The 13151-nt window shown below is 54.7% G+C and overlaps 2 protein-coding genes across 2 annotated transcripts; one reads left to right on the top strand and one right to left on the bottom strand.

The window, feature by feature from the left end:
• The first annotated feature begins 977 nt into the window (after window positions 1-977).
• Window positions 978-4317, top strand: PPP1R15A (protein phosphatase 1 regulatory subunit 15A). Its single transcript, XM_082676887.1, is given in 4 exon segments — window positions 978-1185; window positions 2092-3460; window positions 3897-4146; window positions 4149-4317. Coding segments are annotated over 3 exon segments (1707 nt in total). The 5' UTR covers window positions 978-1185; window positions 2092-2095; the 3' UTR covers window positions 4241-4317.
• A 1538-nt stretch (window positions 4318-5855) lies between these two features.
• On the bottom strand, window positions 5856-12816 carry TULP2 (TUB like protein 2; the record flags this gene model as incomplete). The annotated part of the gene is made up of 12 exons (XM_082677602.1): window positions 5856-5989; window positions 6274-6445; window positions 6678-6776; window positions 6862-6976; window positions 7497-7609; window positions 8749-9060; window positions 9684-9805; window positions 10546-10662; window positions 10907-11044; window positions 11740-11857; window positions 12279-12330; window positions 12785-12816. 12 exons carry the CDS (start codon window positions 12814-12816, stop codon window positions 5856-5858), a joined length of 1524 nt encoding a protein of 507 aa, XP_082533728.1.
• Window positions 12817-13151: the final 335 nt, after the last annotated feature.

Raw genomic sequence — 13151 nt, 5'->3', positions numbered from 1 at the left:
TGGAAGTGTGGCTTTAAGTGGATGGACCTCCAGTGAGGAGGGAGTGGCACCTGATCCCTGGGTGCTGGCGAGAGAATGGTCAAATGGCCAGTGTCAATCTCCACCTCAGATTCAGATGAAAATTCTCTTCTAGACTGAGGTTGACCCCCTCAGGAGGGAGACACGGGTTCTGGGTGTATTTTGAGGGAAAACATTACGGACCAGGTCAGGGGTGGGTGGTGCGGCGGGACTGGGATTGTGTCCCTGGGCCTGGAATTTGTGGCAGAAGCCCCCACTCTCCCATGAGGTTCCGTTGGTGCTCCCCAGCCAGAATTTCAGTTTGTGTAAGCAGAGGTTTTGTACAAATTTGAAGCAGGTGAAACCTAAGAGTGGAACCTTGTGCCTGAGACAGGGAAGGGGTCCGAGTTTCTGGTTTCGTATCCCCTCACCACATATTTGTTGAGCACCTACTATGTGCCAGGCAGTGAGCAATGCAAGGTGCCCGCCTTCAGGGGGCTTACACATTCTGTCTTTTTTGCAATGAATCTAGACTCTGCTGTGACCACCTTGAGCAAGTGATTTCATTCCCAAGCCTCAGTTTCCCCATCTGTGAAATGGAAACAATAATACTCTCCCACACCGGGTAGGAAGCCGACCGGATGGGAAAGTGGGAGACTCTAGAGTGGGGCCTGCTGGTTAAATAAGGGGGGAGGCATCTGTCTGCAACAGGGGTTACGCGAGCTCCCTCACTGCTTAAGCAGTTCACGCGTTTGAGAGATAGCTCTCTTGCTTGGGGCGTGGCCATGCTTGGAAACGCCGCCGCCGCCGTGACGTCACAAAGCCCGGAATCTCCGCGAGAAGTCCAACCTTGTTTTCCGTTCAGATCCTCACGTTTACGTTTCGAAACCCCGCCTCCCCTCTTGGCGTTAGCACGTCCGGCAGCGTTGGCCTATAAAAGCCCTGCGGGTAGCGTCAGCGCAAACCCGCTTAGTTTCCCACTTGTTTGTCTTTTTGCGTCTCCCGGCACGATCCCGCGCCCGTTTGTCGCGACAGCACTTGCAGCAGCCGGTGACAACTTGAGTCCCTGAGCCCAACGCCGGAGGGCGAGATGAACGCGCTGGCCTCCCGAGCCGTCCGAACCTGTGATCGCTTGCGGCAGCCCCAGCCGGCGCTCCTGCCCCCAGGGTGACGCACGGTCCCGAGCCGGTGAGTTGGGGGGTCGGAACACGTAGGTCCCCAGGGGTTTGGGGGCTGGGGTCAGACTGCTGGTCAGTCATGAGGAGGGAGCTCGGACTTCAGGGTTCCGAAATAGGAGGGTTCGGGGCCCGGATTCCTGGGTCCTAAGGAGGGCCTGGGAACCTGAACTCTTGTGTATGGAGGGGTGGGACGGACCCTAGGGCTCAGACTTCGGAAGCAGAAGGAATTGGGAACTTGGAGTCCTGAGCCAGACGGAGGAGGGTTCTGGTAGCCAGGCTCTTGGGTCCCCAATGAAGGAACCATCTGGGGATCGGAATTTTTGAGTCTCCGAGGGAGGAGGGTGATGGGGGTCTGATTTGTCAATCCTCAGGAGGGGGCGAGAAGCAGGGACCAGGACTTTGTCCCCAAGAGAAGCAAGTAGAGGACCTGTGTTCTCTTTTCTTGGGACTAGGACTTAATGGGTGAGAGCAGATGGGGCTAGGGGCTTGTTGAGACCCAGACTCTTGGGTATTGAGAGAAGAGGTGGCGAAACAAGGGACAGAGATGGGAGTGGCTGGGATCAGAAAGGAATGTGGGGCAGGGACTCTCCTGTTGCTATTTGTGTTACTGTTTCCGTTGCTATGACTCAGGGTCATCCTCTGATACTATCCCCTAAATGGCTTCTAAACTTGATTCCTTTTTTTTTTTTTTTTTTTTTTTGCGGTACGCGGGCCTCTCACTGTTGTGGCTTCTCCCGTTGCGGAGCGCAGGCTCAGCGGCCATGGCTCACGGGCCCAGCCGCTCCGCGGCATGTGGGATCTTCCCGGACCGGGGCACGAACCCGTGTCCCCTGCATCGGCAGGAGGACTCTCAACCACTGCGCCACCAGGGAAGCCCCACTTGATTCCTTTTTTTTCTCCCTTTTTTCCAGTCCAGACAGATGGCCCCAGGCCAAGTGCCCCATCAGCCTGCCCCCTGGAGGGATACCCACCCCTTCTACCTCGTGTCCCCGCTGGTGGGCCTTCTCAGCTGGGCCTGGAGCCACCTGAGAGGCCCAAGATCTCCAGAGCCCTGGTTGGTGGAAGCAGTAACCGGAACAGATCAGGGAGAAGCTGTCCCGGAGGGAGAAGCTAAAGCTTCTCTGGCCACTCACCATGCCCCCAAGGGCAGGCACCCTCAAGAGGAGACTGGAGACAGTGGAGCAGCTGAGAAGGATGGAGAAGCATCCCGGGGGGCCTGCCCTGACCTGGAAACCAAGTGTTCTCTTCTTGAAGCCTGGGGACTTTCAGATAATGATGACGAAGAGTATGGCAGGGAAGAAGCAACCAGTATCCCTAGAGAGCAGGGAAGTGAATTTATGGATGGCCAGCCTGCTCCCCTGTGCCCCAGCCTTCTGGTAACATCCCTGCAAGACCTTCCTGGGGAGGAGGAAGCTAAGGAAGAAGGGGTTACTGAAGATGAAGAAGTGATCACGTTCTCTTTTCCTCCATCACCCTGGGAATGTTGTCCAGGGGTGGAGGAAGAGGAGGATGATGAAGAAGCTGTAAATAAAGAAGCTCCTAGAACATCTGCCTCTCCCTTAGCTCTGGGATCCAAGCCCAGAGCTTGGGTGTGCTGCCCCGTGGATGGAGCCACAGAGGAAGAAAGAACAGAGAATAAAGCAGCCACGAAGACCTCCATTTGCCCCCCATCTGCAGGCTCCCACCTCAGGGCCTGGGAGTGTTGGTCAGGAGAGGAGCCTGAGGAGGAGAAGCCCATAAAAGCTGAGAAAGGAGAAGCTGACCCAGAGCCACACTCCCCAGTTCCAGCCCAGAGCCCCCTGCTCAGGACCTGGCAGCACCAATCCAGTGAGATCACAGAGGAGGAAGAGGAGGAGGAGGACAGTGATTCAGGAGAAGCTGAGGCTTCCTCTTCCATCCCACACACAAGTGCCTTCCTGAGGGCCTGGGTGTACCGACCAGGAGAGGACACAGAGGAGGAAACTGAGTGTGAGGGTGAGAATGAGGATGAAGATGATGAATCAGAAGCAGCTGACTTGGAACCAAGTCCCTCCCTTCAGACCCAGAGTGCCCTCTTCAGGGACCGGATATATCAGCCTGGAGAGGAAACAGAGGGAGGGGAAGCTGCCACAGAGTGGGGAGAAGCTGAGCCCTGCCCCTTCCGAGTGGCCATCTATTTACCTGGAGAGAAGGCCCCACCTCCTTGGGCTCCTCCTCGGCTGCCCCTCCGTCTGCAAATGCGCCTCAAGTCTGCAGAAACCCCCACCAGGCATCGGGACGCTGAGCCTCCCCTGAAGACCAGAAAGGTGGGTGCTGAGGGCTCAGATTCTTGAGGTTAGCGAGGAGAGGGCTGGGAGCTGAAACTCCTGGGCCTGGGGGCCAAAGGGCTGGAGGCCCCGATTCCTGGGTCCCCCGTGTTGCAGAGGGTTGCATGTGAGCTCCGTTGGGACGGCTGTGTTCACTGTAATGCAATCCTTTGCAAGAGGCTGGGCCCTTGTGGGATGAAGGAGCAGCTGTGCTGATGTCAACCCCAGGGAACTACCTCCATCTTCAGTGAGTCAGATGGAGGATCCGCTGGTGGGTGAATGACTAGCCAGATAACAAGCGCTGTTGTGCAGCTAATTTTTGTTTGGTTCTCTCTCTCTGTCTCCCTGCCTCTCCCCACACCCCGCAACCTGTGGCCGTTTGTATATTGTGTCTGTATCTCTGTGTCTCCCCATGTCTGTGACGGTCCATCTCCAGGTGCGCTTCTCTGAGAAGGTCTCCGTCCATCTCCTGGCTGTCTGGGCGGGACCCGCCCAGGCCGCCCGCAGAGGCCCCTGGGAGCAGTTCGCCCGGGATCGCAGCCGCTTTGCCCGACGCATCGCCCAAGCCCAAGAGGAGCTGGGTCCCTACCTCACCCCTGCCGCCCGGGCCAGGGCCTGGGCACGCCTCGGGAACCCTCCCACTTCTCTGGCCACCATACCTGCCCCTACTCCGACCTTACCCATGTCCCCATGCAGACCACACCTTTGAGCCACATTCTGGCCTCTCCATCTCCTCCCTGTGTGTCTCCTTGCCTGGACCTCAGTGGGAGGCGTGGCTAAGATGAAGTAGTTTTCGTGTTATTAACTATTTATTTTTAAGTGTTGATTTATATAAGGAATAAAGCTTTTCATAGTGAGCAGCGTCTCCGTGTGTGTCTGAACTGACACCATCCACTACTCCTGGGTCCCCAAAACAGTTGCGAGAGAACAGCATAAAGGCGAGCCTCTCAATAGAGGATAAATTACATTTCCCATCATCCCTCTTCCCATTCCGAGGCTTCTTTTGAACTAAGGACTGGTGGCTTTTGTCGTTTTTCTTTGGCTTCCACCTATATTTGATTAAACCCCGGACAGTTATCTCCCCAAGGCAGCTGGGAACTGGACTCACCAAAAAAGGGTTAAGCTCCAGTTTTCTGTGTGTCCTTGGAATACAAAGACTCATCCTCCTACTGGCAGATGTGGTGAGTTCCTCAAAGCTTTCACATTTATGAGTGGGCCTGATTTCACATTTATAAATCATGTGTCCATAGACTCAGTTTCCTTATCTGTAAAATGCGGCTAACAATTGCATATACCTTATGAGTTTGTAAGGCCCCAAAGGAAGTCATAATTAAAACAATGTTTGTCAAATAACATAAGTGTTGGCTAGTATTTATTCTCACTCTCATGGATGTCTTCCAATTACCCATCCTACTTTACCTCACCAGCTTAGAACTCTTCACAGCAGTTCAAACAAAAGTGGCCGGGGGTGGGGGGTGGGGGGCTTCCCTGGTGACTCAGTGGTTAAGAATCCGCCTGCCAATGCAGGGCACACGGGTTCGGGTTCGAGCCCTGGTCTGGGAAGATCCCACATGCCATGGAGCAACTAAGCCCGTGCACCACAACTACTGAGCCTGCGTTCTAGAGCCTACATGCCACAACTACTGAGCCTGCGTGCCACAACTACTGAGCCTGCGTGCCGCAACTACTGAAGCCCATGTGGCCAGAGCCCATGCTCCGCAACAAGAGAAGCCACCGGGATGAGAAGCCCACGCACCACAACGAAGAGTAGCCCCTGCTTGCCACAACTAGAGAAAGCCGGCGCACAGCAATGAAGACCCAACACAGCCAAAAATAAAAAATAAAATTAATAAATAAATAAAATTAATTAGTTAATTAAAAAAAAAAAAAGAATGGTCCAAACATCCTGCACCCTATCGAGCCTCACACCTTGTCCCTCCCCATTGGTTCCCCAGGCTCCTGCTACACTATCCTTTCATTCCCAAACCGACCAAGCCCCCTTCTACCTTAAGACCTCTGTATGAGCTGTGGCTACTGTCTGTTCCCGTCCCTGACCCCTCTGGCTCAGCTAGTTCCTTGTGATTCTTCAGATGTAGATGAAATTTTTTTTTTTTAAGAGATATCTTGCTCTGACCCAGCCAACTTGTGTGCCTTCCTCATTCATAGCAGACGAGCATTTTGATTTTTTTTTTGTTTAAGACCCATCCCCCATGATCGGACTGTGATTTCAGGAGAGCAAGTGCTGCCGAACAGCCCACTGCCTAGAGCACAGGACGGGGCACTCAGGCGGCGTCTAATAAGTGTTGGTTATTCGTAAACTGGTACAAAAGAAGGCACGCTGGGGCCCTTTCTCCAAATGAGCAGGCACACAAGCTGATGAGAGTATTTCATTGAACTACTCACATGCCAGCTTCCCATCGAAACTGGACAAGCAGATGGCGAAGGCTTGGAGCGGACACAGTGGGAAGCGGAAGTCCATGGTGAACGTGTCTGGGGCTACGCGACCGAACTGGAGCACCAGGTAGTCCGCTGAGAAGGAAGTCAGGAACTAAGGGGAGCGGGTGTCATTTCCCTGCCGCGGGCCTCTGAGCCGCGAGAACTACGACTCCCGAGAGGCTGTGCGGCGCCCTCACTATGCGCGGAATCCTCCGGAAGTGCAGTTTATATGGCAGAGGGCCTTGTAAACTACACTTCCCAATAGGCTTTGCAATAGCGCGGAGTCGGCCCTGCCTAGAAAAACGCTCAAGTGCTAATGGGAGAAGTAGTTCTTGTCCTGCTCCCTTGCCCAGGTAAACCAGTTCCTAGGAACTCACGGTCATCCGGATGCACGATCTGGAAGTTCTTGATCGAGGTCCTAGTGACGCGACCATGAAAATTGAGCACGTAGGCGCCGCTCTCGTCGCTCCACGATGGGGCTTTATTTTGCAGCAGGACCAGCCCCTGGTTGGCCCCCCGTTGGAGGCGACTCAATAGCGACTCCTGTTCCTAGAGGGTAAAGTGGGGACGTGGTTAACCAACTACCAACAAGCTTTTTTCCTCCAGACGCAGAATTTTGAGTCCCTAGGCTCTCCTTCCTGAGAAACAAGTCTGACACAGTCCTCCCGGCTTCATATATGACCTTATGCAGTCCATCGGCTCCCTCTCCCCTTAGGACCTATGGCCGGTCCCCCAGCCCTTCCTCCCCATTGACCCAGAGACTCAACCTTGGCGGACTCACATTTTGTGGCTGGACACTGATTCTCTGGTTCTGGGCGTCGATTCCTGGAATGATCACAGTCATTTTCCGGGGCCCTCGGAATCCCAAGATGTTGGTCTCCTGAGGGTAGTATGCTCCATTTGGCCTTCTTCTTTCTCCCTCCCCACCGTCCTGCTCCACTCTCTCTCGTCTCCCAGACACTCACATAACACACAGCCCCCAGCTCCTCCCTGATCCGAGCAGTCTCTGGGACAAAATTCTTCCTTTCTGGATTCACCCCATTGTCGAAGATGGTGAATTTGGTGCCCAAGACATTAGATCTGCTCCAGGAGGGAAGTGGTCAGATAAACATAATAATTATTCCTATTTTACATTAACTGCTTTCCCATGTCATCTCATGAACTCTTCCAATCAATCCTCTACAAAAGATTCATGTCCCATGTTCCATGTATCTAGTCCCAGGCCCCTCTCTTTCTTTGGTGAGCCATGATTTTAGCCTCCTGCCTTGGCCCTTTAGGAACGCCCTTCCAAGACAAAAGAACTCACATATCCCAGCCCTCTTCTCCCACAGGAACTTAGGAATGCCAGCCCCGTGTCTCTCAAGAAGTCAAATGTCTTAAATGCCAGCCTCTGCTCCAAAGCCTTCAGTTCTATTCCCAACCACCCTGGGGTTGCAACTTGAAGAACTACAAAACCCATCAGTCCCCAAGAGAAAAAATTGTAGGGCAGGTGGAACTTGTACTCTACAGCCCGCTGGGAAATGTAGTTCAATTGTCCCCTTCCCCCCCAACCCCCGGCCCTCTGCCACCTGTTTGTCACACACATCAGGACTCTGCCCACCTGACTTTGCCCACAAAATTTTCCCCATCCCGAGATAGGTCTGTGGGGTCCAGGGAGACGAGGTAATTAGAGGTTTTGCTCCTTTTTCTCTTGCGCCCAGCCAGAAGGAAGTGCTGTGGATTTGAGAAACAGCCCATTAGAATCGATTTCTGGTATTTGGCTAGGGCGAGGGGTCCAAAGACAAGGAAACACCAGGTCCCCAAGACAGAGGAAAGGGTAATGGAGCAATAAGCGTCCCAAGGTTGCTGGGAGATGCGGTTCTCACTGAAGGAAGTCATCAGCTGGGTCCTGAATGGGGAGCTTCATTTCACATCTTTTTTTTTTTTTTTTTTTTTTTTGCGGTACGCGGGCCTCTCACTGTTGTGGCCTCTCCCGTTGCGGAGCACAGGCTCCGGACGCGCAGGCTCAGCGGCCATGGCTCACGGGCCCAGCCGCTCCGCGGCACGCGGGATCTTCCCGGACCGGGGCACGAACCCGTGTCCCCTGCATCGGCAGGCGGACTCTCAACCACTGCGCCACCAGGGAAGCCCCATTTCACATCTTAATATCTGCCTCTTATTCCTTCGGCCATTGGGTTCAGGGTTGGGGCTGAGCCCAGGGAGGGGCGAGCCTGACTGGCAGGCAGGGCCTGGCTTTGGAGAATAGGGAAGAGCCTCACTTGGAACATCGCAGCAGGACTTCAGTACGTGTTTCATCGGGGAAAAACCAGGTCTGGCACTGAGTAGGGGAAAAGCCTCTTTCTGGGAGAGAATGAGTAATTGAGGAGAAGCGGCCACACTTGAGACAGGAATGGCCAGACTGAGAGGGGGGTCGCTTGGCTTTGGGTGGAAAATCCACGAAGCAAGGGGCTTGGCTCCTGAGAGGCGGGGCCTGTCCCAGGATTGGGTGGGGCCTGATAACACAGAAGGCTCACTGAGGGACCAGACTTGGATCGAAAAAGATGAGGCCAGTACCTCACGAGGGTCTGTAAGGGGTGGGGCTTGGGACCTTCCGACAGAGCGCGGCCTAGCCTTGAGAAAGGCGGGCCCAACTCGAGAGTGGACAGGGCTGGATTATGGGATGGGGAGGGCCTATCGGGCTCTGAGAGGAAAGAATCCTAGTGCTGTGAAAGGCAGGACTTGGCGCTGGAGCTGACTAGTCCTAGTTCAATGACGAGCAAGGCCTGGATTCGCCTAAGTCTTAACCTCGCTCAGAAAGGGGCGGGACTTGCCCTTGGGAGGTGGGACTTGCTTCCGAGGCTACCAGACCGTACCTTTCTGCCGTCGGCCGCCTCCAGGTAGAGATAGTAGAAAGGGAACATGCCCTTGTCTACCCCGCGCTTGTCGCGGCTGATGTGACACTGCACCGTGCGACCGCGCAGCGCTGGCCGCAGCACATACGCTTCCATGTCCTCGCCCAGCCGAGGGCCTGGGGCGCGGGGAGGCCAGCGGAGCGAGCTCCCCACATCGCTGTTGCCCGCGCCGCCCGCGCCTTCCGGGGCCTCGGACACCTCTTCGTCGGTCGCCCATGGGAAGTTCCTCACTGTAGACTCCGACTCCTCTTTCTTCTCTTGCAGGTCTTCGCCCTAGCCCACGTGCCAAATTCAAGTTGAGGGACAGCCGAGACCCGCCCTCCCCCCCCCCCAACGCCTTGCCAACTAGCGATTGGCCATTCCAACTCAGGGTTACGCCCTCTTTCGACCGAGTTTTCTGTCTATTGGTCAAGCATCTAAGCCACTTTCTGATTGGCCAGTACATTCAAGGGGCCCACCCCACCAAGCCCTCTTCAAGTGTTGATTGGCCAGCACCATTAGCCTCCCTCTGCAGCCACACCCATTCCACCTACCGATTGGAGAATGCCTTTGAAAGCATTGCCCATTCCTCTAATACCAATGTTCATTGGGTCTACTCAACTGAAACTATCTCACTTTCATCAGTAGCAAAGTGAGGGCCAGTTGGCCCTTTCTCACCCTTTCCAAAGCTCGCTGCCTTTCAAGGGGCTGGGTTTTAATGTATATACTCACATCAATTCAAATCCTCTAGATTGACTCAATAAATGGTGCGCCTCTGCTAGCCCAAACATAACAGGTTCCACTCACCAGTAAAAAGGGCCCTTGACTGGGCTGCAGAATTTTAGAGTCCCGTCCCCACTAGAGTCCGAAACTAGCCCTCCTCCTCCTATGTCCTTATTGCCTGTGCCACCTCCCACCTTGTTGGAGGCTAAGTCTCCATGGCCCCCGTCACCAACCATTCCAGGGTTTGGTCTCGGACTGGGCACCTCGTGTTCATCTCCAACATCCTGGGATTCGCTCTCGTCCTCAGCACTGCCCCCTAAAGGGTGGAAGAAGCCCGAAGAAGACTGAGCTCAGGACACCTGGGTCCCAGGAGCTCGGGACAAGGTCATCAGTGCTAGCTGGAGAAGGCCAGAACCCCTGGGTTTCCGAACCCTACTGTCTTTGACTGCTCTCTGGATCTAAGGACAGGGAGTAGTTAGAGTCCTCTCTTTCCCATGTCCCACAGAGAGCATCCGGGAGGAGGGAGCGAAGTTTGGAGTGGTAACCCAGAGTCCTGTTATTGAAATCGTTGATCATGTCATGAGAATAAAAGGAAATGTCACCACAGTGGAATATTAAGAAATAAAAAGGAATGAAATACTGATAATGCTACAACATAGGTGAACATTGAAAGCATGCTAAGCAAAAGAAGTCAATCACAAACGATTATATACTGTATTATTCTACATATGAATATAGAAATATCCAAAATAGGCAAATCTAAAGAGACAGAAATTAGATTAGTGGTTACTTAGGTCTGGGAGAAATTGTGGGGGGGGGGGGTTGACTGATAAAAGGTATAGGGCTTTCTTTTGTGGGTGATGATAATGTTCTAGAATTCATTGTGGTAATTGTTGCACATCTTGGTAAATATACTGAAAACCATGGAATTGTAAACTTTAAATGAGTGAATTGTATAGTATGTGAAATATATCTCGACAAAGCTGTTACCAAAAAGGGGGAGGATTTGCCACATGGACCAGGGGACCAGATTTCACCCAATGTCCCAGAAATTACCAGGTCGTTGGCGGGCTGGCCAACCCCTGCGCCGAGTCCCCGGAGGCTCTTCATAAGGAGGTGGTGAGGCAGGAATATCCTCCACGGAGACTTCCTCCAACTCGAGATCGGAACTGCCTGGTAATCAGGATGGGGGGGGCGGGTCTGGAGACTGGGATTTCTGAATACTGGGGGAGGAGAGGGCTGGAGATTCAGATTCTTGCGTGTTGGAGAAGGAGAAGGTTCAGGACCTGGACTCCTTGGTGTGAAGGAAACGGGGCCCCTGGGGGTCCTTTGGAGAGCAAGGACTGAGGTTCCAGACTCCTGGGTTCTAGTGGGAGTGGAGTTCCAGTGTATAGGCGGCCCAGGGATTTGAGATTACCTGTTTCTGTCGGCGATACCAGGGGTCCACGGTCGCCACTGCCATCTCCACCGCAGCTCACGGTGCTCAGGACACTGCGGGCACCAGGGCGCAGATGTGTCTCTGGCACGTTCTCCTGAAGGAAAGGGTTCCCGGGGCCTGGGAGAAGGTACGGCGAGGCCCATTAACACGATGTACAAATTCCGGTCATCTGAGAAGATCCGCCTCCTCACTGGTCTCCGAGATATCTTCCCTGATTAACTGACTACCCAAACCCCCAAGACCCACTCAGGACCCTAACTCCATCCCAAGACTCAAACAAGCACAGCCCTACCGCTAAATTGTCTCGATTCCGCGTGTAAACAATCTCACGCGGGCTCTCCAGTACCTCGGCTCTAAATAACCCAGTCCCAGCCCTCGGGCTTCGCCTACTTCAGCAGTGAGGTTTCTTCTGCCTAACTGCAACCCGGAGCTTTTCCAGGCCCCGCCCCAGCACTTTCTGGGCGGTCCCCAGCTGCCCCAGGCTCCGCCCCGGAGCTCTAACAAGCCCAATCACAGGACTCTTTCGGGCCCCACCTCTAGTTGCACCACACCTCGCACCCGCGCTCTCCCTGACCCCGCCCCCGAACTCTCACAGGTCCTTCCCCTGGGCCCTCACAGGCCCTGCACTCAGGCTCTCCTGGGCTCCACCCAAGGGTTCTGTCAGGCCCCGCTCTCGTGCTCTACAAGTCCCCGCACCAGGGCTCCGCCAGACCCTTCCCGTCTAAGCCCTTTAGGCTCCGCACTCCCACAGACCCCTCCCTCCAGGGCTGTGCTCCTGCCCGACCCTGGGAACCTTTCCTCACCGCTGTCACCCGAGAAGCGCTCCTCCCGCTGCCGCGGTCGCCGGGGCCGCAGGGAAGCGTCAGGATTGGCCTGAACCATGAGGGGCTCTTGGCGCTTCCGTCGCTGCTTCATCTCAAACAACCGCCGCTGCGCGAGCGGGAAAAGGGTGTATGGGCGGGAATGGGAGGGTTGGAACCGGACCAGAAGACATGGGTGAAAGGGCCTGGGGCAAGGGGCGTCCTGCATCGGTGGGAGAGTTCCAGGCCTTCAGTCCCTCAGCAACTCCTTCCTTAGATCCAGGAGTCCTGGCTCCCAGGCCCCTCCTCCCCCAGGACCTAGGAGTCCTGCTCTCCAGAACCCTTGTTCCTTAGAAATTTTGGAGTCTCATCACCAAGGTTTGCTACTTGAGATCCCAAATTCCTATTTTCTCATTTCCCAATTGCAAAACTTGAGGCTCCGAGAGAACCAACGAGGACCAGGAGTCCCAGAGCAAGTCCTGGGGGTGGGGCCCCTGGGGAGGTATGGAAGATGGAAGAGTCGGGGGTGGCAGGATTCCCGAGCACAGTACCTGCTGTTCCAGCTTCTGCAGCCTCATGGCGGCAAGCTCATCCCCCAGGGCCCTGAGAGAGGTGCAGGTTCACAGTGACAGCAAGCAGGGCACCCTGGTTGCCCAAGAGCCCCTCCCCTTCTTCCCCCTGACCAACTTAGGGTTCTGAACATTTGTGAGGACACAGAAGAGGCAGAACCTGAGCCTGCTCCACCAGTTCTGAAGCTCTTTCTCACAGCACTGGCCTGTCTAGAATCCAGGAGTCAGAGATCCCAGGCCCCTCCTGTCCCAGGACTCAAACCCCCCATCCCTTCCTCTTTCAGACCCAGGAGTCCTCATTTATAGCTCCCTCCCTTTAGGTAGGACCCAGAAATCCAAGCCCCCAGGCCCTTCCTGCAAGGCCAATGGTGCTGAACCTGCAAACATCATTATGAGACCAGAGCTGAGTAGGTGTGGGCATAATCAGACTTTGAGCTCCCCCTTGCACCCCCATCTCCACCCCTGCCCATCTCATTTCCCCCACTCACTCTTTCTTCCATGTGTCATTCTCCTGAGACATCCTGGAGAAGCAAAATGAGGAGTCAGGACCCAGACCCAACATCCCAATGGACTCTTCCCTTCAACACCTGATCTTAAGCTTTAAATTTTCCCCTGGCCCAGGCAGCCCGAATTCCAGCACCAACACTTGCTAGGGACCCAGCAGCCTGTTTCCAGCTTTCGTCACTGTCAGGAGCCCAGGAGTCCAGCTCTCTCTTCCCCAAATACCTACCTCTCTCCTTCACCCAGACATGAGAACTCAGGACTCTGGACCCCAAACACCCCATCCCCAGTGATTCTAGACCCCCAGCACCCACCTCCCTAGGATCCTGGAGACTCCCTTTCCTCCTCTCGTGC

This window comes from Grampus griseus (genome assembly GCF_964374135.1).
Source record: "Grampus griseus genome assembly, chromosome: 19".
NCBI classification, from domain to species: domain Eukaryota; kingdom Metazoa; phylum Chordata; class Mammalia; order Artiodactyla; family Delphinidae; genus Grampus; species Grampus griseus.
The sequence above is the reverse complement of the archived record's forward strand: the minus strand, read 5'-3'. Positions and strand labels throughout refer to the sequence as shown.